General features: G+C 30.7%; 10 protein-coding genes and 1 non-coding gene across 11 annotated transcripts; 8 read left to right on the forward strand and 3 right to left on the reverse strand.

Moving 5' to 3' along the window:
* Positions 1-516: 516 nt before the first annotated feature.
* TBLA0G00850 (uncharacterized protein) lies at positions 517-2193 on the forward strand (the record flags this gene model as incomplete). The annotated part of the gene is made up of 1 exon (XM_004181503.1): positions 517-2193. The coding sequence occupies one exon, from the start codon at positions 517-519 to the stop codon at positions 2191-2193; it is 1677 nt and encodes a 558-aa protein (XP_004181551.1).
* A 1054-nt stretch (positions 2194-3247) lies between these two features.
* Positions 3248-5227, forward strand: RPN4 (stress-regulated transcription factor RPN4; the record flags this gene model as incomplete). Its single annotated transcript, XM_004181504.1, has 1 exon — positions 3248-5227. One exon carries the CDS (start codon positions 3248-3250, stop codon positions 5225-5227), a length of 1980 nt encoding a protein of 659 aa, XP_004181552.1.
* A 499-nt stretch (positions 5228-5726) lies between these two features.
* On the reverse strand, positions 5727-6656 carry TBLA0G00870 (uncharacterized protein; the record flags this gene model as incomplete). Its single annotated transcript, XM_004181505.1, has 1 exon — positions 5727-6656. One exon carries the CDS (start codon positions 6654-6656, stop codon positions 5727-5729), a length of 930 nt encoding a protein of 309 aa, XP_004181553.1.
* A 3062-nt stretch (positions 6657-9718) lies between these two features.
* On the forward strand, positions 9719-10813 carry TBLA0G00880 (uncharacterized protein; the record flags this gene model as incomplete). Its single annotated transcript, XM_004181506.1, has 1 exon — positions 9719-10813. The coding sequence occupies one exon, from the start codon at positions 9719-9721 to the stop codon at positions 10811-10813; it is 1095 nt and encodes a 364-aa protein (XP_004181554.1).
* Positions 10814-12893: 2080 nt separating this feature from the next.
* On the forward strand, positions 12894-14444 carry AFG1 (Afg1p; the record flags this gene model as incomplete). The annotated part of the gene is made up of 1 exon (XM_004181507.1): positions 12894-14444. One exon carries the CDS (start codon positions 12894-12896, stop codon positions 14442-14444), a length of 1551 nt encoding a protein of 516 aa, XP_004181555.1.
* Positions 14445-14940: 496 nt separating this feature from the next.
* Positions 14941-15723, forward strand: VMA8 (H(+)-transporting V1 sector ATPase subunit D; the record flags this gene model as incomplete). The annotated part of the gene is made up of 1 exon (XM_004181508.1): positions 14941-15723. The coding sequence occupies one exon, from the start codon at positions 14941-14943 to the stop codon at positions 15721-15723; it is 783 nt and encodes a 260-aa protein (XP_004181556.1).
* Positions 15724-16125: 402 nt separating this feature from the next.
* On the forward strand, positions 16126-16959 carry TIF35 (translation initiation factor eIF3 core subunit g; the record flags this gene model as incomplete). The annotated part of the gene is made up of 1 exon (XM_004181509.1): positions 16126-16959. The coding sequence occupies one exon, from the start codon at positions 16126-16128 to the stop codon at positions 16957-16959; it is 834 nt and encodes a 277-aa protein (XP_004181557.1).
* Positions 16960-17584: 625 nt separating this feature from the next.
* Positions 17585-18649, reverse strand: TBLA0G00920 (uncharacterized protein; the record flags this gene model as incomplete). The annotated part of the gene is made up of 1 exon (XM_004181510.1): positions 17585-18649. The coding sequence occupies one exon, from the start codon at positions 18647-18649 to the stop codon at positions 17585-17587; it is 1065 nt and encodes a 354-aa protein (XP_004181558.1).
* Positions 18650-20174: 1525 nt separating this feature from the next.
* On the forward strand, positions 20175-20248 carry TBLA0Gtrna4N. The gene has a single exon. It is a non-coding gene; the product is annotated as a tRNA-Asn (tRNA).
* A 473-nt stretch (positions 20249-20721) lies between these two features.
* On the forward strand, positions 20722-22548 carry TBLA0G00930 (uncharacterized protein; the record flags this gene model as incomplete). The annotated part of the gene is made up of 1 exon (XM_004181511.1): positions 20722-22548. The coding sequence occupies one exon, from the start codon at positions 20722-20724 to the stop codon at positions 22546-22548; it is 1827 nt and encodes a 608-aa protein (XP_004181559.1).
* A 535-nt stretch (positions 22549-23083) lies between these two features.
* On the reverse strand, positions 23084-25432 carry TBLA0G00940 (uncharacterized protein; the record flags this gene model as incomplete). The annotated part of the gene is made up of 1 exon (XM_004181512.1): positions 23084-25432. One exon carries the CDS (start codon positions 25430-25432, stop codon positions 23084-23086), a length of 2349 nt encoding a protein of 782 aa, XP_004181560.1.
* Between the last annotated feature and the right edge of the window lie 355 nt (positions 25433-25787).

The following is a 25787-nucleotide window of genomic DNA, read 5'->3' on the forward strand; positions in this document are numbered from 1 at the left end:
AATATGTCAAAAATTATCCTAATTCGAAAATTAATTAATTGATCCACATATTTATGTAGGATTGCTAAAGGAATACTAATAAAGGGATGAGTATATTTTAATTATTTCCTTTACTCACTTTTATTGGAATTATTTTTCATATTCCGGCTAAATTTCCCGAAAAGGTAATCAAACGTGCATTTTCGTGAATGAGATTTCGAGATATTCATTCTCAAGCCCAGGATTTCAATGCAACTAAAAATTTATATGAGATTCAAACACCGCTTAGAATTCAGTGGATGAGTGACGAACTAAAGGTCCGTAACTTTCAATGACTTTGGTACCAAGTACAGATGATGGCTTTCTTTTATGATCTTTACTATATTTGATTAAATGAAAATCTATTATATATATAAATTATCTTATGACATTGTAGTACTTCCAATTTTACTTTTTTATTTTATTTCTTATGTCAGTTTGAAAAATAAAATAAATTAAAATATCCCTTTAGTACAGGACAAAAAGAGTAATCAACCGATGACAAGAACTGTTGTTAATATCAATACACCACCACCATACTTGACTTTGTCTCGTCAAGAAAGACTTCCAACTGTTTTAACTATTGCAGGCTCTGATTCAAGTGGTGGTGCTGGTATTGAAGCAGATTTGAAAACTTTCACTGCACATAGATGTTATGGTATGTCATGCATTGTTGCATTAACAGTTCAAACTCCATCCAAAGTTTATAATATCCAAAACACACCAAAGAAAATCGTTAAGGAAATATTAGATGCTAATTTAAAAGATATGAGATGCGATGCTATTAAATGTGGGATGTTAACTTCTGATGCCATCGAAGCCTTAAATGAGAAATTAATAGAATTAGGTTCTAATAGACCTAAATTAATTGTTGATCCTGTCTTAGTTGCTACTTCCGGATCTTCTTTGGCTGGTGATGAATTGGTTGATTTAATTAAAACAAAAATCACTCCATTTGCTGATTTAATCACCCCAAATATTCCAGAAGCCTTGAGATTAATAAATAAAGGTGATTATAAGATCCAATCCATTGAGGAATTGTTTGATATTGCCCAAGAATTATCGGTTGAAACTAAATGTGACAACATTTTAGTTAAAGGTGGTCATTTATCATTAGATCAATTGAAGGATAATAAGATCATTGATGTTTTATATTTGGCTAAAGAAAACAAGTTTTTCGTATACAGTGGTAATCATGAACCAACTTGTAACACTCATGGGACTGGCTGTACTTTAAGTTCATCTATTGCATCTAATTTGGCTAGAGGATATTCATTACCTCAATCAGTTTATGGTGGTATTGAGTATGTTCAAAATGCTATTTCTATTGGTTGTGATGTTACTAAGAAACATATTACTGATAATGGCCCAATCAACCATGTTTATTCCATCGAAGTTCCAATGGAAAAAATGATTAAAGATGATTGTTTTGCAGGCCATTCGATTGTTTCTGCCAAGATGTCCACCAAGGAATATAATGCTCAAGCGGAAAAGGAAATTAAAAACAATTTCTTCGAATATTTAATTAAACATCCAATAGTTAAACCACATTGGGATTCTTATATCAATCATAATTTTGTCAAACAAGTAGCTGAAGGAACCTTAGAACCAAGAAAGTTTCAATTTTTTGTTGAACAAGATTATACATATTTAGTGGATTATGCAAGAGTACATTGTATCGCCGCTAGCAAATCTCCTGATTTGGCAGATATTGAAAAGGAATTAGTTATTGTGGGTGCCATTAAACATGAAGTTTCAGCTCATCAAGATAAATTAAAGAGATATTTTGGTATTAAAGACGATTCGTACTTCAGCACAATGAAAAGAGGTACTGCATTGAATAATTATTCTAGATATTTCAACGATGTTGCCAAGAGAGGTAACTGGGAAGAATTAGTAGCAGCATTAACACCATGTTTAATGGGGTATGGTTATGCCTTGATTACTTTCAATGATAGTATCAAATTGAATGAAAAATTCCCATATTATTTAGAATGGTGTGATGTTTATAGAAGTGAAAACTATACAAACGCTATGAAGGAAGGTGTTGCTCTATTGAATCAAATTGCCCGTTCTTACCCATTTGATGAAATTGATACTTTAGTCAAGATCTTTGCTGATGTATGTGAGTTGGAGACTAAGTTCTGGGATGCTGCTGTTGAATTTGAAGAATAGCTTATAAAAGAACATTATGCATTTAAATACACTGATACAATTACAGATACATTTTATACATAAATATATATACACTTACTTGATGATGACGAATAATAAATATACTCGATATTTTGTTTGAAACAAAAAGCACATGCCAGGCCGTCCGACGGAGTTACCACTTAAGAAATATCCGACGGAAATGTCTGATGACATTAATATCCGTCGGATATAAACCATTCAGACATGTCCAACCGCACCCGGACATTCCCGGGTTTACTACATTCGGAAATGTAATTTTCCTCGTGACGTGGTGTCTCGGACAAGCGGCGTCATCATTCCAATTCCATGCGATTTCTTTTTCTGGTTTGAGGTTATCCATAAGGTTTCCAGAATATTCCAAAACTGTGAGAATTGTTGAAAATATTGAAATTTCGGCAGTTTTGGTAATTTGTCAATTTTTGAACCCAAAGACACGGGGTTTCAAAAATATAAAGTTAAGGATTTGGAATTCCTCTTTATGATTACTAAGCCCCTGATAACTTAGAAAAAAAATTTTTTTTCTCTCGTGGAAATTGGAATTCAAGTAAGAAAAGAAACAGCTCAACAGTTTGTCCCTGGACAAGTTTCGACAATTATAGTAGTCATTTAAACGATCACATACAGGCTTTTTCAGAATCAGCATATGCAATTGGATTTTCTTTTATATATATAATTGAAAAAACAAGGATATCGATTTGTTTTGTTTTTCCTGTCTTTGAAATCTGAGGTTTTTTTTAGCAAGTGGGTGTTTGCATTAGAATTTTATAATTGAATTACTGACTCAGTTTGTTTATCGTATTTATTATTTGTGTATAAATAGCACATTTTTTTTAATAAGATTTTCATAAACGACAGTCAAAAAGATTTTCAAGATATTTCATAGGAAGATATCTTATAGTTGAAAAAAATAGGAGAGATCGATACCTGACAAATCAGATTATCTGAACAAATCTTATTGATAAAAAATAAAATAAATATAAAGAATCAAATAACAATAATACAAAACATATAAGTATTTTACAAATCTTTGAAAATGGCTTCTACAGAATTACCTTTAAAAAGAACTATTGATGATGTGTTGGAAGACGAGTTATACCATTGGAATTGGAATAATTTGCATTCTGCTTCTGATCCCATCTATTATAATAAGTTAACCCTTCCCTCAAACAATACTGGTAACTCTAGCATCTCTAGTAACAATTACACTCTTTCTAACGACATGATCAATAATAATAATAATACTGATGACTTACTTGATAGAAATAATTCCAATGAAATTCAACATATTATCGAAGTTCCTTGGAATGATGATTATTATAATCATTATACAACCACTAATACCTCTAATACCAATGGCTTTAGCTATGAATCTGGAGGAATAATCACTGATAAGGTCCAACATATCTTTAAACAATTCTCTGATCCTACTTTAACTACTCAATCCATCAATTCCTTTATAAAGAGAAATGAATCAACTTGTTCATTATCACATTCTCGCTCTACAACTAATAATACCCAATACAGTTCAACATCGTCCAATAATAATCGTTCCGCCAATAACAATAATAAACTTGCAACTCAATTATTATCTTCCCAAACTTCACAACCAATAAGTAATTCATCGTCGATAGATAGTACTACAGCTTCTGAGTTAGGTATAGACGTTAAAAATATTATGAAATTTAATGGTTCTTTGGAAAGAAAGATTAGTCATAAGAACGCTAAGAACAATAATAGCAATAATGACAGAAAAGTCTTGGCTACTCTACCTACTAATATAACACCAACTTCTATATCGACTTCAAATGAGTTTACTACTAATATTAAAAATTTAAATTTGGCTACCATATCAAATAATGAAAGACATTCATCAAGCATGCTAAATTTACCAAAAAAATCATTAGTAGCTGATTATTCTTTGTCATCTTCAACTTTATCACCTACGCCATTATCACCTACACCATCATCAACTGATTTAATTGATAGTTCAATTTCCATAATAAGAAATGATTCTACAAATAGTCTCTTAAATAATTCAGATAGTCAATTTGATCTTGATTTAAATTTAAGTTTAAATGATGATGCAAATAATGACAATATACTACTAGATTTAAATCAAAATCTTTTTGATGATAATACTAATGAATTGTTATTATCTAGAGATTTGATTTCAAGTAACATTATTAATTCCGATTCTCTAAATATTGATCATATGGATATAGATTCAGACGTCACAACTGGTATCATAGATTCAACAACTAGAGATTCTAATTCATCTAATACAATACTCTCTCCAGATTTGGACGATATCGACTCCTTAGATGTCGACATATATCCAATCTCCAATAAAGTAAGCTCGTTAAATCTTTTAAATACAGCAGAATCTTTGACAACATTAGAAGATTCTTCTTCATTTAAATCCAATAGCATTAAACCCATTAAGAATAAATATAAAAAATCTACTAAATCTTTAAAGTCTACTAAATTGAATAAATCTGTTAAATTAGCAAAGGCAAATAATTCTATGAAGAGACAAAATCAAACAAATCAAGCAATTAATAATCATACCCACCACCATCATCATCATATCCATGACAATAACGCATCTTTAAAGCCAGAATCAAAAGATAATAAAGAAGCTTCATCCAATTCTAAATCATCACCTTCAAATAATAAAGATGCTACCAATACAAATAAGTCCTCTGAGAGTTTATTACCTGAATTATTTGTTTGCAAAATTATTAATCCAATCACAAAAATTCCTTGCTCTGCTCAATTTTCAAGACCTTATGATTTGACAAGACATAAGAATACAATTCATGCAGAAAATAAAATCGTGTTCCATTGTTTAGAATGTGTTAAAACATTAGGTGATCAGGGCTATCAAAAGACATTTTCAAGATTAGATGCATTGTCAAGACATATCAAATCCAAGCATGAATCATTATCATTACAAGAAAGAAAAGAAATTACAAATTTTGCCAAGAAAAATTTAACTTATATTACTGCCTAGAGAATTCGTTTTAATTTCATTATCTTTGATTGAATTGAGCAGTTCATTACATCTTTTTTTGCCATTTCATTTTTTTTTTTAAAAGAATAAATTTCATTCATTCATATAAATATATATACATTCTTATAAATCATATAATTTGCATACGTAATATTATCCCTCTTTTTTTTTAAAAAAGAAAAAAAATATTGTATTTTAATTATTTTTTTTAGAATTAAGAGAAAATTCATGTCTATAGAGTTATTATTACCTACTTGAAATATTTCGTATATATATATAATTCACGAATATCTTCTATGATGTAAGCTTATAAATATGTATATAAAAGAATGGCATTATTAATGTTGGTATATATATTGTTTTTATTATTAGTATTATTATAATTGTCATAAGTCATTTGAAAGGTAATTTTTTTTATGGAAAGAACAGATTCATTATATAACATTACATGGATCATTTAGGTGTGGTGAAAAAAAATAGGAAATTTCTATTTTTTTACTTATGGATTATGGACAAATCCTTCATTACGAACTTTTTCAGCATTAACTTTGGCAGATTCAGGATCTAAATAAAAACATTTGATGAATTTATTTGTATTTTTTTCCAATTCAATAACTAATGGGATCCCATTTGGAATGTCAATATCTTTTATATCTTCATCTGAAATATTTTGAAGAATCTTCAACACAGATCTAACAGAACTACCATGGCCAACGATCAAACAGGAAGATTGATTTTTAATTTGTGAGATTTTAAATACTACGTTTTCCAAAAATGGATTCAATCTTTTAACCACTTCGGATAATGATTCACTATCTGGTAATTTTTCTTTTGAATCTTCTTCAAACCTATATTTTAAATTTCTATTTGGTTCTTTGAATTCATAACCAGTAGCTGAGCCTAAATCATTTTTTTCTTGTACCATTTCACGTTTTAAATCTGCCTGTGGAGGTTTACCATGATAATCCCTTCTAATGTACATATATTCATCCTTACCATATTTTTCTAAAATATTAGGTTTTCTTTGACCTTGCCATGAACCGTAATGACGTTCATTTAATCTCCAAGTTTGTAACACAGGAATGGTAGTTGGTCTGGACTCTTTGAAAAATTTATCAATATCATCACTATCAACAGAACCAGTTACTTTAAATTTATTTAGTTGTGAAATACCTAATTCTTCAAGAATCACATCCATTGTTTGTTCAGTTCTAACAAGTCTTGAAGTATAACCAATTTCTGGTAATTTCACATTATTAGTTAAACAATAATCTTTAATCAATTTAGCTGTATTACGTGCCTGATCTTTCCCCTTTTCTGTTAATTTGGCATCAATCCAACCACAGAAAATATTTTCATGATTTAATTCACTCTGACCATGTCTTAATACAATCAATTTAAAGGTGTCATTTGCTTCGCCCATTGTCATTTGGAAATAAAGTGATGTATAATTAAGCAAAGAGAAAAAAAAAAGAAATAAGAATGCAATAGTATCTTATATTTACGAGATTGCTGTTTTTTATTAAAACAATTGCTATTAGATCTTTTATTTCTGAAATCGATAAATTAGCAAGAATAAAGCTCGATTAATATTAGTAGAAAAAGATTTGATAGTAATACATGAATGAAAGCTAAAAAAATATCCCTCCCATTATGAATCATTCTTCAATTTACAAATTGTGAGCCTTTGATATTTCAGTAATTAATAATTTCTCAAAATATGGAAAAAATGGTTCTCGAAGAATTACAAGGAAGCTGAAAAAATTGGACAAAATAGGAAATTTAGTGAGGAAAAATAAAAAGATAGATAAAGAAAATGAAAAAAAAAGGAAAAAAAATGAAAAATACAAGAACCCTTGGCGACTGGTGGTGTTATTAAAAAAAAATGTTATTATCAACAAGAAGCTGTAACTGAAGACGTGCACGATGCTGAAGAAGTAAATTATTCTTGAGTAGAACCATATAAATCTGTGAAAGAAATTAAAGGTTACAGTATCTACTATCGCACTAATATCTATGCTTCTTTATTTTTATCTGTAAGATCGATTGGGGCAATCAAGCCAGTGTAACTAACTTGTTCTTGATTCGCTTTTCTTGATACAACAACAGCTACCTTTCTTTAATGAAGCGTCTCTATATATAGACTATTAACATATATTTTTAAATAATTTTTTTTCTTAAACCACATTACATGTAAATAAATATTGATACAATAGAAGAATAGACCTTTTTGAAAGAACCCAAAATCAACAAAAACAATGCTATTTGATTTATTTGTTTGTTTAACCACACAATGAACAATTTAGGCACCTTGAAGAAAAGTTTAATGTTCTATGATGTCAAGATTTGAAGATATTAAACTATTATTCTTATCATATATCGGTCCCTGGATACAATAGTACCAAGTAAATTGTTATGGTTATCAAGATTTAAGTCTTATTTCTAAATAAACAAGGCAACCACAAACACAATAAATAATAAATATAAATAATAGATTTATTTATTTCACTCCAAGGACATTACTGCTTCGGAACATGATAGCCCGATCTGGACAGTTTTCGGAGTTCTCGAGAGATCTTGGCCGAGATCTTTTGGCCAGTCAAGAAACAGCAATGATATAAGCTAAAAGAGAAATCACGTTTAGCTAATCAAGAACTAAGTCCGACACACGAAAACGCGAAAAATATTATAATAGAGTCTTCCTAATTGGTGCTGAAAAAAGAAAAAAAGGGAAATTGCAAACACAATTAAGTTTTGATCAAATATGAAAGAAAATATGGAGGATTAAACTATTTCCAACAGACTTTAAGCTTTACCTCACATTTAACTCAAATAGAAAGGGTTTTCGGTTGGATATGGATTGTTGGAGTAATACGATACATATACATGTATATATATATATAATTCAAACCGATTCTAATAAAAGAAGTTGAAGGAATTAAAAGTAAGACATAGACACTAGGTGTTCAATTCTTGTGTACTTGTGTGCTGTCTAATACGTATATAGGTTCAATCAAAAAGCTTGGTCTCAGCTCTCCTTATTTGGAAATACCACAACCAAAGTAGGCCATTATTTCTATTGTTCAGGCCTTGCAAAAAAAAAGTAGGGTTTAACGCAGGTGTTAGTTTTAGGATTTCCAGTTGTGGATGCACAAACTATTAGTATTTGCTTGATCAATAAATAATATACAAATACTATATCTGAATGAGAGAATAGACCCGAAATAGTTGAACCAGGAGAACAAGAGTTGACAGATTCGAACAAATTTTTCGCCCTAGTAAGCGAAAAATATGGTCCAATGTGTCAAGTAAACAATCAATAATGAGGCTCATCACCATGCTTCCATAAATAACCTTTTTTTTCTTTCTTACTATTCTATTAAGATCTATACAGATCTCTAAGCCTTTTCCCGGGGTGATCTGCCTTAACTTTGCCAAGGAATGTGCCTGAGAAATCCCGTAGTCCACAGTATCCTGTTTGGGAAATTGGCACACCGCGTTTGGTGCCGTCAGCGGGTATGGCCCAGAAAGGAAACTCATCGCCAAAAACATCTATATCGATATAAGCGTAGACTCCAAAAACAAATAAAATAAACACTTGTCCAGCCAATAAATATCCTTATTTCCATACTTATCATCAATCTGGTTACCGATCTTTTTTTTATCAATTCTCAATAGTAGATCCTAGATCCTGACTGATCAATCAGGAGAAGTATAGGATGGCCGTACCCAAAAAACTCCATTCATTGGGAGTTTATTGGACTTTTTTCCTGACTCCTATAGGTTGAGCTTGAATTTTTAAGCTCCAATTCTATTTATTAGTTACCTCTTTGGGCAACTGCAATTTTAATGATGACACCATTGCCATATTCCGTTGCACTATTCTTCTTAATATTCTTATCCGAGAAAGTAACTTACTTCCTTTTTGTAATATAGAAAAGATTCTGGTCTATTGACAACAACTATCATGTTAGGGTAAAGGTATTATTTGTGATAATATTTTTTTTTTTCTCATCGCAAGAAAAATTTTTTTTTATTGAACAAATGTTCAATTATAGTTATTTGTATCCGTTTCCAAAAGTAGCTCATAAACAAATAAAACAAAAGACATTTATTTTCAAATTAATTGAATAAACAACCGTATAAAGTACTTTTACACCACTCTTATATTTGTTTACTCACACTAGCAATGAAAAAAAAAAACAGTGTTCAGTAAATATGAGACTTGATCAGTTGTCCATTAATCAAGAATCATTCGGTAAAAAAAGGTATATAAACATTACCTTAACATCAGTTTACTTGAGATTTTTTCTTTCCCCTTTCATTCCAATTTTTATCCTTCTCTCATATATATTTTCCTTTTACTCATTTATTTTGTAATACAATAAAACTATATAAAAAAAGACTAATTCAATTAATCCAGATATAATTTTTTAATCTCTCTCGTTTTCTTTTTTTTGTCAATTCTAATACCAAAATAACTCATTAATAATGAAATTCACTAATACATTCGTTTCTGTTGCTACTGCTTCTTCTATTTTCTCTTTGGCTAAGGCCCAAAGTAACTATACCCTTCCTTCTTCCTCTGGATTAATTTCTGCAGTTGCTCCAACTACTTCATTATTACCTTCAAGTGACCTTGAAACTACTTCAGTTCCACCAAAGGTTTCTGACTTAGCTTCTTCCGTACCACCAGCTGTCTCTTCTGCTTCTGAAATCGCTCCTGTTGAAAGCACTACTTCTCAATTATCGGAAGAAGTTGTCAACACTACTGCTAACGGTACAACTGTAGAAGAATGGGAAACTGTAACTGCTTATACTACTTATTGTCCATCTTCTACCACTATCGTTCAAAACGGTAAGACTTACACTGTCACTGGTGAAACCACTTTAACAATCACTGAATGTCCATGTACTGTTTCTAAGAGCAAGAACAGCACTACTTTAGTAGTTTCTACTCCAACTACCACTCCTTTGGCTCCAGCTCCAGTTACCACTAAATCAACCGTTGTTCCTCAAAACACAACCAAACCATTAATCACACCTCCATTAATCACCCTCGAAGCTTCTTCTCCAGTTAACTACGTTTCTGAAAATGTCACCACTACTGAATACGAAACCGTTACTGCCTTCACTACTTTCTGCCCACACCCAACTACTTTTGTTCAAAACAGCGTTACTTACACTATCACTGAAGCCACCACCTTAACTATCACTAAATGTCCATGCACTGTTCCAAAGGTCTCCACTACTCCAAAGACCACTTACGCTCCACAAGTTACCAAGGCTCCAGCTCCACAAGTCACTTACCAACCAGTTGTCACAAACATTGCTGAAGTTACTGAAAATGTTAACATAGATGTTACTATCACCAAGACTTTAACTACTACTAACATGAACGGTCAAACTATCGTTGAAACAACTTGTGTCACCGTTGAAACCCAAGAATGTGCTTCCACCGTTGTTAACACTGTTAAGGCTGCTCCAGTTACCACTTTACCATCTATCTTCACTGCTAATGGTGCTATTGCTAACGGTGTTCCATCAATCGTTGGTTTTGCTGCCGCTGTTATGTTCTTATTTTAATTTCCTATTTTAAATTTAAACTTAAGATTTTGAAGAATATTTATTTCAAATAATATTTAATTGTTACCTTTTTTTCTACCGTATTTTCTTCTTATTCTTTTATTATTTCTTATTATTATTTCTTCTTTTATTTCGATTCCCAATAACAATAAACAAGGAACAATCCATTTAAACTAAACAGACACTTTTCTCGCTTACATTCTAATTATTGTAGAATCCGTAGAACTTTCATTAATTGTTCATTAGTTCATTATTATATAAATTATTTAACTATTTACTTTCCATTCCCTTCACCTTTCCTTTCATATTTATTTGAAAGGTTTTGTATATAATCATTTATACAACTATATTATATTTTAAAATTATATGCATTTTTGTTTTACCTTGTATAAAATAAAAAGGGTATATGATTTTTTTTTTAAATATATTTTCTTATAAATGTTATCTATTAATGAATATCCCTTATCTTGAGGTTTCAAACCACCACTTGCCTATTCATATATATTCCGACTTCAATAGGGAGAATTTAATTTGGACTTATTTCAATATAAATTAAACACTATAGACAAATCATTGATTATAATACTGAAGCTAATAGTATTGCATATATGCAACAATGTAAATGCATTAAGGTTTACCTCTAGTTTAATTTACCTATTACCATGCTCTTACTCTAATAATAAATATGTGCAGATTATCTATCCATAACTATTACTTGTTAGATATACACATTATTGTACACATCCCCCTTATACACGTCTTAAATGAAAAATTAGAAACCAATTTTTATAATATCAAAGTCCGATCTGGAACCTATTAGTTGACAAGCTACAATGTTTTATATAAGCTTGGAATAAACAATAGGTCAGTCCAATATGCACTACATAATTACTAGTTTGTAGGATTTAACCTTTCTATTTAGACTACTGACTTGTATTTAAACTCTCAAAAATATATTGATTATTTATCTAATATGTACTTAAATAAGCTAATTTTTTGTCTTCTAAGGGATGAAGTTATATGCATTCTTTTTTGAAACATGGGTGGTAAAATCAGTTGTCTTTACCTAACTTTAGATTTACCTGGTACCCATACGTCCCTAATAGTCAATGATTATGCAGATAATTATATAGCATTTTGATCCTTATTAGAGATGTTGCAGGGTCTAGTAAGGTAGACAGTTGGGAATAAAGAATATCATATCAAAACAACAACTGGTAGACAGACTACAGTTTGCTAGCTAAGATACGGCTTATATAGATTACATGAATCATAATAGTTTAATATTAAAATAAAAAATTCAAGGAACAAAATAAAGTGGCTTACTCAGCATACCCTAATATTACTTATTTATATGAATGATACCATGTCTAGACAATTAAATATTATAAATCTCATTTATACTGTTAATATCTCAAGATAGTTAGTTTCAAATATACAATTTTTTTCGTTAAAATATAATTTTCCTTTACAGAGTGAAAGCACCAGGCAACCGGTGGGGTGGAAGCGTGACCATTAAAACTTAGAATATACGTTACATTTGGAATTTTCATAAGGGATATTTCTTACTATTATTTTGTCACGAATATAAACAGCGAAAGTAGAACTGAATTTAGCGGAAGAGAGCCGATCGGGAACTCCGACAATCTTCCGCCTATTATACACCATTTCAATTGTAAATAAAAAAAGAATTTACAATTGATAGGAATATCAAACATCAAGATGCTTTGCTTAATTATTTCAATCTAAGATCCAACAGTCATTTTTTTAACCACAAATAAGGAGGCCATTTGCTGTATATCATAATTGCTTCTAACATTATTATTTGCCTTCGGTTAACTGAATTACTGGTTTATAAAGGGAAAAAAGTGAATGGCCAAATAGCTCTAACATAGAATTTTTCCAACCTTTATATAACCGTTCTTCAAGATTTGAATCTTTTATTAATATTTTTGTTATGTATTTTGCTATACAGTAATTATTCTCGAGTAATTGAATAAAAATATAAAACTTTAGTTTACATTCACTACAACAACAACAACAACAACAAAAAAGAATAAAATATTAATATTATCATATAATGAATACCCCTCTTACATGCACATTAAGACGGCTTATAAATAAAAATAAGTTATACCAAGGATTTCTTTTTGCGCGGTCTTTAAATACAATAACAAACAAACCAATCCGATCTCCTCTGGATGAATACCAGAGGTTAGTAAAAATTAACCAACTAAAAGATGATCCTTTTCAAAGGTCTATTCTAAAAGATTTAGAATCGTTACATACTGATTTACTCAATTATATGTCCCCAACTCTACCAAATCATAAACCTATTAATCATAAATATGGTTCCATTTTTAATAAGTTTGCATCTATTTTAAAGAACAAAAATAATCCTAAAAATGGACAAATTAAACTAAATATACCAAAGGGTATCTACCTATACGGTGATGTAGGCTGTGGTAAAACAATGCTAATGGATTTATTTTATAATACAATACCAAGCCATTTATCAAAAAGAAGAATTCATTTCCATCAATTTATGCAAACAATTCATAAAAGATCTCATGATCTTAAAACTGAATTAGAACAGGAGGCAAAGAAGTCAAAGAATGTTGATACAGATCCAATCCCTACTTTAGCTTGGGAAATTGCAAGAAATTCAAGAATATTATGTTTTGATGAATTCCAAGTTACTGATGTTGCTGATGCAATGCTATTAAGAAGATTGTTAATGATGCTAATTTCAAATGATCATGGTGTGATCTTGTTTGCCACCTCAAATAGAAAACCTGATGATCTTTATATAAATGGTGTTCAAAGAGATAGCTTTATTCCTTGCATTGAGTTAATTAAGAATCAAACAAATGTGATATGCTTGGATTCGAAGACTGACTATAGGAAGATTCCTAAACCTATATCCTCAGTTTATTATTTCCCTAACCCTGATGAGCTATATGATTCAAAATTAGTTCAAACAAAGAGAATTAATCATGTCAATGAATGGTATCATTATTTTGGTCAAATTGATAGCGATGCTTCTCAAAGTACAACCTCCAACGATGTTCATACCACTCATTATAATTTTAAATTAACCACATGGGGTAGAGAGTTAAATGTACCAAAATGTGTTCCTCAAAGAGTGGCCCAATTTACTTTCAAAGAACTATGTGGAAGTCCTCTTGCAGCCGGTGATTATTTAACTTTAGCATCTAACTTCAAATCATTTGTTGTTACAGATATTCCATACTTATCTATCTATGTTCGTGACGAAATCCGTAGATTTATTACATTTTTAGATGCAGTATATGATAACGGTGGTAAACTAGCAGTCACATCCGCTTCTGATTTCTCACATTTATTCGTGGAGGCTGAGGACATTTTGAACGATTTTCAATTGAAACCAAAAGATCAGATTGAAAAAAACATTGCAAAATTAAATACTCTAAAAAAAGAGGAGATTAAAAAAGATAAAGTTTCAGAAGTTGATTTAATTGAAGAACACGGGTTTTCAAAAGATGTAGCCCATACTGCGGCTAGATTTTTTGTAGATGAGGAACGATTTGCATTTGCTAGAGCTTTGAGTAGATTATCTCAAATGAGTTCTACTGAATGGGTCGAAAAATAGATACATAATTATTTGATATTAAACCACAGTCTTATTTCTTCCTCTTTTTTTTTTTGCTTCAGAATTCGCCGATTTCTTGACAATTTATTGTACTGACTCCTTATCTCAACGCATTTACCGCATAATCCTAGAACTGGATCTAATCATGTATATAGATAGCTTTATGTACTATATTATCAGCCTTTTATTTCTTAAATAAAGCAATTTCGTTATCTTTCTTACCCGGGTTGTAAGCGGATTTCAATTTTTAAGGTTGTTTATTATGATTGCTGGAACTTACGAAATGATTAATCGCTAGACAATGGAATTTTCAAACTCTGGAAATGTCAATATGTAAAATATACAAGGAAAAATTCGAATAATAAAAAGTAATAAAAACGATAGAAAACATATCACATTAAATAATATTACTTATACAATTCCGGCCAATAGGACATTCTTTTTAAAGCAATACAATAGACTCATTGGACTACTATAACGCCTTAATACTTACAACATGTCGGGGAATAGAGAACAAGTTTTTCCAACAAGAATGACACTTGGGGTCATGAAGACTAAATTAAAAGGTGCCAATCAAGGGTATTCTCTTTTGAAACGCAAATCCGAAGCTTTAACCAAAAGATTTCGTGACATTACTAAAAGAATCGATGATGCTAAACAAAAAATGGGTCGTGTGATGCAGACTGCTGCGTTTTCCTTGGCAGAAGTTCAATATGCCACTGGTGAAAACATTGGCTATCAAGTTCAGGAAAGTGTTTCTAATGCCAGATTTAAAGTTAAGGCCCGTCAAGAGAATGTTAGTGGTGTCTACTTACCACAATTTGAATCATATATCGAATCCGAAATAAACGATTTCAAACTAACAGGGTTAGGTCGTGGTGGCCAACAAGTTCAACGTGCTAAGGAAATTTATTCGAAGGCTGTAGAAACTTTAGTAGAATTAGCTTCCTTACAAACTGCATTTATTATCTTGGATGAAGTTATTAAAGTTACTAATAGAAGAGTCAATGCCATCGAACATGTTATTATCCCAAGAACTAAAAATACCATTGACTATATTAATAGTGAACTGGATGAATTAGATAGAGAAGAATTTTATAGATTAAAGAAGGTTCAAGAAAAGAAACAGATTGAAACCGAGAGACTAGACGCAGAAATGAAACTAAAAAGAGAACAAATGGAAAAGGAGGAGGCCGAAAAAGGTATAAATAAGACTACTTCATCTGCTCAACCTGCCACTGATTTAGTAGCAGATCAAGAGGATGATGTCATTTTCTAAACATCACTCTCAACCCTTACTGATATTTCCTTAATTTACAATCAACAATACATAACTAATAGATATAAATAAAACAATAAAAAAAAGAAATATATTACAGTCTCTAACGTATTAGCAAATAGTTAGCGAAGTAACTATCTTGTTTTGAATATCTACTTCGATGTTGGTATATCATTTGAAATTTTTATCATTTAAAACGATCGCAAATTTTTTTTCTGAATTTTCCGTCAACTTTCAGTTTTTGAAAAAGTCTGGAAATCAGAAATGACAAAAAAAAAAAAAAAAAAAATTACAATACGATAAAAGATAGGTAAACTATTGTACATTAATAAGAATTTCATATTTACTATTATCATTGTACATTAGACTAAGATAGGTCCTTTGAAGAAATTACTAGTTAGAATGTCTGAAGTTGCTCAACCTGAAATCATTGAAAACAAGGATGGTACCAAGACTGTTATTTCTTACCGTATTGAAAATGGTAAGAAATATAAGGTTACTCAAAAAGTAAGAGAAATTAAAGTCACTGAACGTGTCCACCGTAATGTAGCTAGTAGAAGGGCTTGGGCTAAATTTGGTAGAGATAAGGGTTCTCCTGCAGGTCCAAATCATTCAACTACTCAATTGGGTGAAGAAATTACTTTAAGATTAGGCAGACGTTGGAAGCAATTAGAAGAACAAGAAGCTGCAAAGAATAAAATTGTTAATGAAACTGTTATCTCTTGTAGATTATGTGGTAATAACCATTACACAATGCACTGTCCATTCAAGAGTCTGCTACAGGATATTTCTGCCTTGGAAAATCCACAAGCTGAAGGCCAACGTGTTGAAGGTGATGAATCAAACGCAAACGAATCTGCTGAACGTTCGGAAGCTCCAAGTGCTGTTGGTATGACTGGTGGTAAGTATGTTCCACCAGGACGTCGTGCTGGTGCCAAGGATCCATCATCTGATGCATTCAGAGATGCTAGAGAACGTGAAGATATGCGTACATTGAAAATTACTCAATTAAACGAAAATGCTGATGAAATGACTTTAATGAATGAACTATTATTCCCATTCAACCCAATCGAAAGAGTTGTTGTTGTTAAGAATAGAGAAACTGGTAAATCGAGAGGTTTAGCTTTCGTTACATTTGCTTCAGAAGATACTGCAGAAAGGGCTTTACAATTCTTAAACGGTAGAGGTTTCATGAATTTAATCTTAAATGTTGAACGTTCCAAGCCAAGAAATTGATTTGATTTTTTATAATTAATATATTACCAAAAGAACAAATAAATAAATTTATCGCAGAAAAAGAAGGAAACGGATGTTAACTTACTTTCTGAACTCCTGTATACTAATACCTATCAAGTATCGAACTAATACTATAGTATAGCGGCATATTTTTCAAAGTAGTAGTATATCACACCATAGCATAACAATTCATAATATATATATTAGTTTTCAATAAGTAATTATTTATCATATTATACAATGGATGATTATTTAACATAATTTATTTTGCTGTCCATATGATATCTTTACTTGCTTTTCAAAAACGTCGTATATATAATTATAATTGCGTTTTTCAAAGTTAATACGGATTTTGCAACTGGTTTGAAAAATAACAAAAATGTCACTAATTTAAACGTTAATAAAATGGTATTAAATCAAATATAATTATAATATATATATATATTGCATGCAGAGTACTAATTTATAAAACTTGATTAGAGGTGCGATAACAAAAACTTTACAGAAAAATTTAAAATTATTTTTTACAAAAAAGAAAGTAACTCAGATATAAATTACTTTTTGTAAACCACAAAAACAACACAATTCGTATAACAGAAAATAGAATGTCAATTTTGGATTAGTTTCATTCTAATCCTCCATATTGATTTAAATATACTTCTCCATGAGTGATTGCTCTTTTCTTTCTTCTATCGAACCAACCACTGCTATTTATATCTGTATCTGTTATGACATCTACATTCCATTTCCAGCTGTCATAAATGTTATTTTTATAAAACATTTCTGCTAAAGTTTTAATGTTACCATCCCATTTGCCAATACCTCTTATAGATTCCCATAAAGAAAGAGTTTCCAATTTTGGTCCACCTTCATTCATATTATAAGATACCCAATTAACTGTTTGTCTTTCATTATTATTTTGGAACATTATATCAATACTTTTAGAATATAAGTCAGATCCTTCATATCCTGATAAGAATTGTTCTATAATATCATCAGCCATCATTTGAACATTATAATGTTCTAAATTGGTAGCTGTATGTCTACCTAGAGGTGAGTTCCAATGAATTGTAATGACATCGTTTGTAGAAGTCTCAGCACTGTTTTTATTTTCCTTGGCTACTTCAGAAGTTGTAAGTAATGGAGTACCCAAACCAGCAGTGACAAATTTATAAACAATATCATCATAAATATCATTAGGACTATACAACATATTTTGTGAATCTGTATCATTGGCAGATGGGAAAACATGCATGGTAGTATTCGATAACTCATATTGTGAACGATAACGGTTCAATATGTTTGACGAAGCTGGCGTAAGTTTATCAATAATATTAAATTCACCATTAAAGTAATCTTGGTATGCAGCATAAGCAATTCCGATTGTTGATACACCAGCAGATACACTTAGTCCGATAGCCAATGTCCAGCATGCAGGGGATGTTGGAACAATGCACAATACGGGACTCCATGCAGTATATAAAGCATTAGCAGCAGTCAAGGCTAAGCCAATAACAGCCGAAGTTCTTCCAAGATCCCATATTGGTCTATCAGCTCTTTTTATTATGTTATTTATTTCATTTGGAATATAATTTTTATCAACAGGTTTACTTATTTGTAATATTATTAACAGAAGTAAAACTGATGTAAGCATACATCTGATTATGACTCTTTTTGTTGTTGTGATCATTTTGATTTTTTGATTTTTGTTTTTGATTAATTGATGCTTTTTGCTTGAAATTTTTGTTTATATTGTTTGTATATATATTTTATATATATATATATATTTTATATAACTTTCATACATTAAAAATAAAAGTAAAATATCTAACAATAAGTTACTCAATTGATAAAATTTGTGGTATATTTATATGCTTGTTTATTTTTTCTTGAATTGTTGACACAAAGGTTTATATTCTCTGAAAACCGCTCATGTGAATATGTAATAATGTAAATATATTAATACAAGTGAAGTTTTTTCATTGCGTACATGTGAAGCCTGGAAAATATTAAAGTTTCAACTAAAAGAATATTGTCCCCTCATTTGAATTATATTCTAGCATCTTATAGAATATGCCACGGACCTTATTTATGTATAGTATAACTCTAACTATTAAGTAGTGTTTTCCCTAATTCACATGCGTTGTACCCTCATCGCTTGACGTGGAGGTAAAATGATAATACAAAAGGTAAAGGATCCAGAACGATCTACGAAAGGTGCGGTCCAAATTTTGGGGTATCCTTAATTAAATAAGGTTTTTAGTGCGCATAAGCTTTGGATATCTCAGCCTGGACTCTATTTTGTGTAATTCCCTCACTTCCTTTTCTTGCATTTTTTAAACCTTCTTAAGACTCAAAGAGACTGTTGTAAAACCGTCTAAGCGCCGTCGCCTTTCACGAAATACTTACAAGAAATCAGTACAAGAGAAGCCTCGAGAGAGGACAGATCAGCTGACCACAACTGAGAAACATCTATTCAGCAGGCGTGGAACATCAACTGTAACCACTGAATCTTCACCCACTTCTGGTTCATCTATTAGTAAGAATGACACCCAGGTTTCAATGAGTGTACCGCATCTTGTAACTATGCACCCAGAACTGTCCAGCTCTAAAGAAGTATATAAGGAGCCTGTATAGATCAATATACTATTATATACTATATAGAGAAGGACCAATGGGAGATACAATAATCTTGTGTAATACAACCTGTAACTACTGATCTCAGCACCATCCGAATTCTGAAACATCATCCTTGTCCTGTCAGTCTCATATTACAACAGAGACTATTGTAAACCAACTTAGGAGTACAATACACTGAAATATTAACTACCAAAAACTTAACTTAACAATCTTATTAACTTAACACCAGTTAATCCTTCGAACTTACAAATATAATTGTTGTTCTTCTTAAACTAAATAACTATATAAAAGAACTATAAATTTATGTTTTAAGTCTGAAAAGCTAGCCTTTAAATACTTTTCAAAGGTCAACGCCAGCTTTTCCATTTTACTTTAATTGGTCTGTTTATGAACTTACTTACAAGGGTGGGAGTGCACAGTTTGAGTAATGCTGGCTAACTAGTAGAGATTATGCATCGAACAGATATTCACAGGTATGCAACTAGCAGCTGCTCAGTGTTGAGTACAATTTCTAGTTAGCAACTTGTAGATGAGTATAAAGTCGATCTCGTCTACAACAGAGTCAAGAAAAACACGACTCCATGGCCAAGCTGGTTAAGGCGTGCGACTGTTAATCGCAAGATCGAGAGTTCAATCCTCTCTGGGGTCGTTTCTTTTTCGCTATACACACAAGAATCACGTGGCATCTTTGAATTATTTCAATTTCCGATTTTGGTTAAACCATCCTACGAGGTTTTCTTAGTGAAAATGCTTAGTCAGAAACATCGCCACTGAATGTTTGGTGCTTCAAACAGTCTGATATTCTTTTTTATTTAATTCACTAAGAAAACTAATAATAAGACAATACTCCTTGATTTTTTTTAAAAATCATTTCTTTTATATATTTATTTTTCTAATTTTTTTGTATTTTTATAAATCATTCCAATAGATATTCATATCTAACCATCCCACTCTATTTTGACAATAACTAAAGAGTTATACCAATAAAATAATATTCGTACGGCTGGACTGGTTATAATCATATAAATACAATTATTAAATAAATATACCCTCTCCTTCCTCTGTCTTTGAATCAAATATATCTATATTTTCTTTTTAATCGATAAAAATTTTTTAGGAAAAATGTCAGATACAGCCGTTATGCCCACAAATTCAAGCACAATCAAGAGACATTTAGACGCATCTGATGCCAACGAGACTGCATCTGCTACCAAAGAAACTAAGAAAAAGTCTAATAAAGTAGGTAGAAAGCTATCTGATCAAGAAGCCAAGAGTAAAAGAACTGCTCAAAATAGAGCTGCTCAAAGAGCCTTCAGAGAAAGAAGAGAGAGAAAGATGCAAGAGTTGGAAGATAAGGTCAAGTCTTTAGAAGAAGTTCACAAGAAATCTGAAATTGAAAGTCAATTTTTAAGAGATCAACTGAAAGTTCTTCTTGGTGAGTTACAACGGTATAGGCCTGAAAGACAAAATGATGCAAAAGTTAAGGAATATTTGTCGACTCATAAATTTGATCCAAGCGTTGTTTCTGCCTCTAACAAAAATTCCCCAAATGACATCAGTAATAATACTCAAATACCTTCGCCAAATTCATCTAGATTCGATGATCAGGTCCATTCACCATCAAGTGAAACCTCATCTAAAATATCATCTAATATCTTGAATAATCAAGATGATAGTAATACTCCGAAATCGTTATACTCGATGCCCACCTCAATACCTTCTAGTTCTTCCACAAATACTTGGGTGGAGAATGTCTTATATAAAGAGGATAATGAAGAATTACCCCAATTTAAGATGTCTAACAGAACTCCTAGTGTTAGTAATAGTAATAATAATAACAATAATAACAATAATAATAATAATAATAAAAACCCATCTGCCTTCCAATACACCACAGATTTTTTTTCCAACCAACTAAATTTCGATAATTCCCCAAGTGATGTGAATAATATTCTTCCAAGTACTCTTAAACAGACAAATTCTGACTCACTGAACTCCGACTCTCCTCACATTAAAAATGTAAAAGATAATGATATGAATGATGCTTCGATTTTAGAACCTTCCAAATTTTTTGGTAGTTCAAGTTTCGATTTCACAAATTCAATTAATTTGGGAAACAGTCCACAACAGAATTTTGGTCGTATTGGTTTTGGTGATTTTGACATGTCAATGTCATTAGATAGCAGTAAATTCTGGGGTACAAATAGTATTTCTAATAATAACAGTAATAACTCTACTCATACACCTACTGATTTCAATAAAATGTCTTCAGTTAAATCTGCTGTTAAAGGTTGTAATGAATTATTGAAAAATGAACAGAATATTGCAAATAATGCTGCATCAAAATCAACAAATAATAGTAAACTACGTAACAGTAATATTACCATCACACCATTGGCAGATGATAATAATATCCCTTTTATTGACACTTCATTGGCATTTAATGATATTCCAACGAATCTCTCAAATGATAATGAGTTTAATATGCAATTATTTAAAACAAATAGAAAATCGTCAGATGATGATTTCTTTAAGTTCTTGATGGATGAAGATAATGACATTTTAAATGGTAATAATAACAGTACTGAAAATAATGAGGATAATAATTCGATATTAAACAACCTAATCAATGAAACGCCTGCTGTAGAATCAACTCAATTGGCGCAAACTCCAAGGGCCAGTGATAGTGCACATACTAGCCCAATTGTACAGACACCCAATAAAGATCCAAGTATATCGGTGATGTCAATCATTAGAGAAGAAGATAAGGGCAAAAATTATATGCAATGTTCAGAAGTATGGGATCGTATTACTTCACATCCAAAATATTCTGATTTGGATATTGATGGTTTATGCACAGAACTAATGCACAAAGCTAAGTGTTCAGAAAAGGGTGTTGTAGTTAAAGCTGATGATGTTCAAAAGGCTTTAACTAAGCATCTATCCTAAAAATATTTATTATTAAGATTTTTTTCTTCAATTGTCAAGCACGAGTATCGTATTATGATGATAATTGAAACTCTCATAGCATATTCATGATCCATAATCAATTTATATTGAGGTTACGGTTTTCTCACTCTTATTCTTTTCAATATTTTTTTTTATTGTTGTTAGTAACAAAACAACCGACTTCTATTGTTCTATCTTCTTTATTTATACATATAGCGTCTATAGGATTTTGTTTTACTTCCTATGTAATATGATTTTACTTATATATATATATATATATATATATATATTAATATTTAAAAGATGATCAATCTCTACATATTTTATCTATAATTTTTTTTATGTTTTACTGTCGATGAAAGTCACTTGGCTATGTGTTTATTGAATAGTTCAATTTAGAATTATATATTAAAAAAGTTACAAAAGATACAGTAAATTAATTCTGTAAAATAAATAGCATAAAAAGAAATGTGACGTTTTTAGTTATGAAGTTTGAATATGTGTTATAAAATTCCCAAATAAATGATTGAATTATTTAAGAGGTAATTGAAGCATTTTCGAAATGATTAAAATCTTTTGAGAAATCTTTATTAGCTTCATCATTATTACTTTCTACCGATGTACCAAGTTCATTAGTTTTGTTATTGTGGTCTGATAGATAGCTGCTGCTGTTACTACTGCTACTATTACTACTAATACTTGTACTGCAGCTATAGGTTTCTTGATTAATTGCAACCCCTTGATTCTCTAGCTCACGTTGCTGATGTTCTTCTTCTAATGCATAATTTTTCTCTTCATGGTATATTTCATCTTCATCAATTTCATTGCCGTGAATCTCTAGCGACAGTTCCTTTTCTTTTAAATCATCGAAAAATATGAAATCATCCGCTTTAGTATTATTATCTTTACTAGTTGATGGTGTTAAGTTGATATCTAGAATTTCAGTTTTTCTATTTTGGAAACTAGTTTCATTTTTCACAACCGTATTGTTGTATGAGTAAAAAAAGATTTTGGAAAAAGATTTTGCTATTTCCAGTAATTTATCAAAACTAACCAATTGAGATTTTTCTGTCTGGAATGTTGAGTCAAAAATTAACCATTTACTATATAATTCATTATATTCTTTTATGGCAGTGAAAAAATCGCCATTAGTGTTGCCAATTTTTTTCAATATAATACAATTTAAATTCATTCTACGATTTTCTTGATCAAAATTGGATGAAGTATTTGATGCTGCAGTCTTGAACTTTGAAAGATATAAAGATGATGACGATGAAACAGAATCGACGTTTGAATCAGAATAATAAGTTTGATTATAAATATTACCATCTAATGAAACCTCTTCTGTACTTCTACTTCCATACCGTATAATATTGCCTTCAAACGATGTTGTAGCATGTTGCCTAGATATATTCAAAAGCTGAGAAGAGCTTGTAGTTGTGCTGCTATTTCTACTACTATTCATATTGTTATTAAACTTATTATTTATTATGGAACTTCCACTATTATTGTGGCTGCTTACAAAAGTATTGGTAAGGAATGTTTCATTATCGTTTGTTGCTCTTACAAAAGAAGATGTACTTGAATGTGAATTTCTCCTTGAGCCTGTGTCTGCAGTGAATTCTCTAATAATTGGTTGGTAATGTGTAATTGAAGATTGAGAGGTCGAAATTGATCCCGAGTTTAATGAACTAGAGCTTGCACTTGAACTAGAAGTTGTAATAGATATTGACTCTTTGGAAAATGCTTTAAAAGTTGTTTTAATTAACTCTTCATTGACTTTTAATTGATTATCTTTTTTTCCTATCAATGGGACCTCTGAGATAGTTCTATCCTTTAAATCAGTTCTTGTAAGAGGCGACATTGAATCATTTTCAGAATCAAAATATTCGAAACTATTAATCGAATTAATTTCAGATAAGGGTGGAGAATTTACATTTAATAAGCTTTTGCTTGATGTATTGGTATAATTATTTTGATTATTGGAAGAGGTTGAGCTCAGTAGTGTGCTTCTTGTGAATCTTCTTGGGAAGTCTATTACAATTGAATCTACATCTCCCTCGCTTTCATTATCGTCATCGTCATCGTCATTACTATAGCCATGTCTTTTTAAATTCTCTGAACGAATAGATTGACTAGATGGTGTTGAAATTGCAATTTTATTTAATTCTTCATCGAGGCTTGCATTTATATTTGCATTTGCATTTGCATTTGGTTGATATACAATACTAAACGATTTTTTCGAAGAAGAATTATTATTTGTATAATTAGTGGTGCGACTATTTGAATTGCTATAAAAACTATAATTAAGCATTGTCGCTGAGTGGCAGTTTGTCATGCTATTGTAATGACTTTTATTCTTTAACGATCTTATCAATAAAGAGGAGTTAGAGTTTTTCGTGGATAGCTCCCTATTTCTTTTAATTTTATTCTTTTGCGATTTAATATGTGACAATATTGAATCATATGATTCTTTAAAAGTTGTATTTTGAAAATTTAAAATTGGATCCATAATCAAACAATAATTACAAGAAGGTGTGGTAGATGTGTTATTTTGTAGTTTTGTAATATAAAGTTGCTGGACACTAAATATTAATTCTAAATATTTTTGAAGATAAAAATATGAATCTCTGGTTTGGAAGTTCTTTGTCTTTGGTAAAGTTAAAAAGATTATATTTTTAACTTTTTTGGTATTAATATTTGTTACGGTAAATAATTTTTTATCGATTAGCTTCTTTAGTTTGCTATATTTTTCTTTATTTTCAATTTCATTGAACTCATGAAAAGTTTTTTCTTCTATATTGTTTAAATACCAGGTCCATAGATTATATTCTATATCATTATCATCAACTATCGAATAAGTTTGGGTGGCAGGTATTGGCATATTTCTTGGACTGGAATGTTATATTATATGATATGGTTTGTATGGTATTCATGTAGATCTAGTACTAATAAAGTGTTGTTATTAGGTGGCACCTAGTATAAATGCTTACAAGATCTGATAGCAAAGGGTATATGATAAACCTAGCAAAAATGGTCAAGAACAATATTTGAAAGACAAATAAAAGATCTCTCCCCAAAGAAACCTTCTGTTTCCTAACCTTTCCTTTATGACATTCCAAGTATCTCCAAATCTCGCATTAAATAACAATGGGGCCTAAGTAGAAGTAAACGCAAAAAAGAGAATTCGTTTAGAATGTCCGCTATTAATAATCGATTATGTATTTCACGTAAGTGAA

This window comes from Henningerozyma blattae, chromosome 7, assembly GCF_000315915.1.
Source record: "Henningerozyma blattae CBS 6284 chromosome 7, complete genome".
In the NCBI taxonomy this organism is placed as follows: Eukaryota; Fungi; Ascomycota; class Saccharomycetes; order Saccharomycetales; family Saccharomycetaceae; genus Henningerozyma; species Henningerozyma blattae.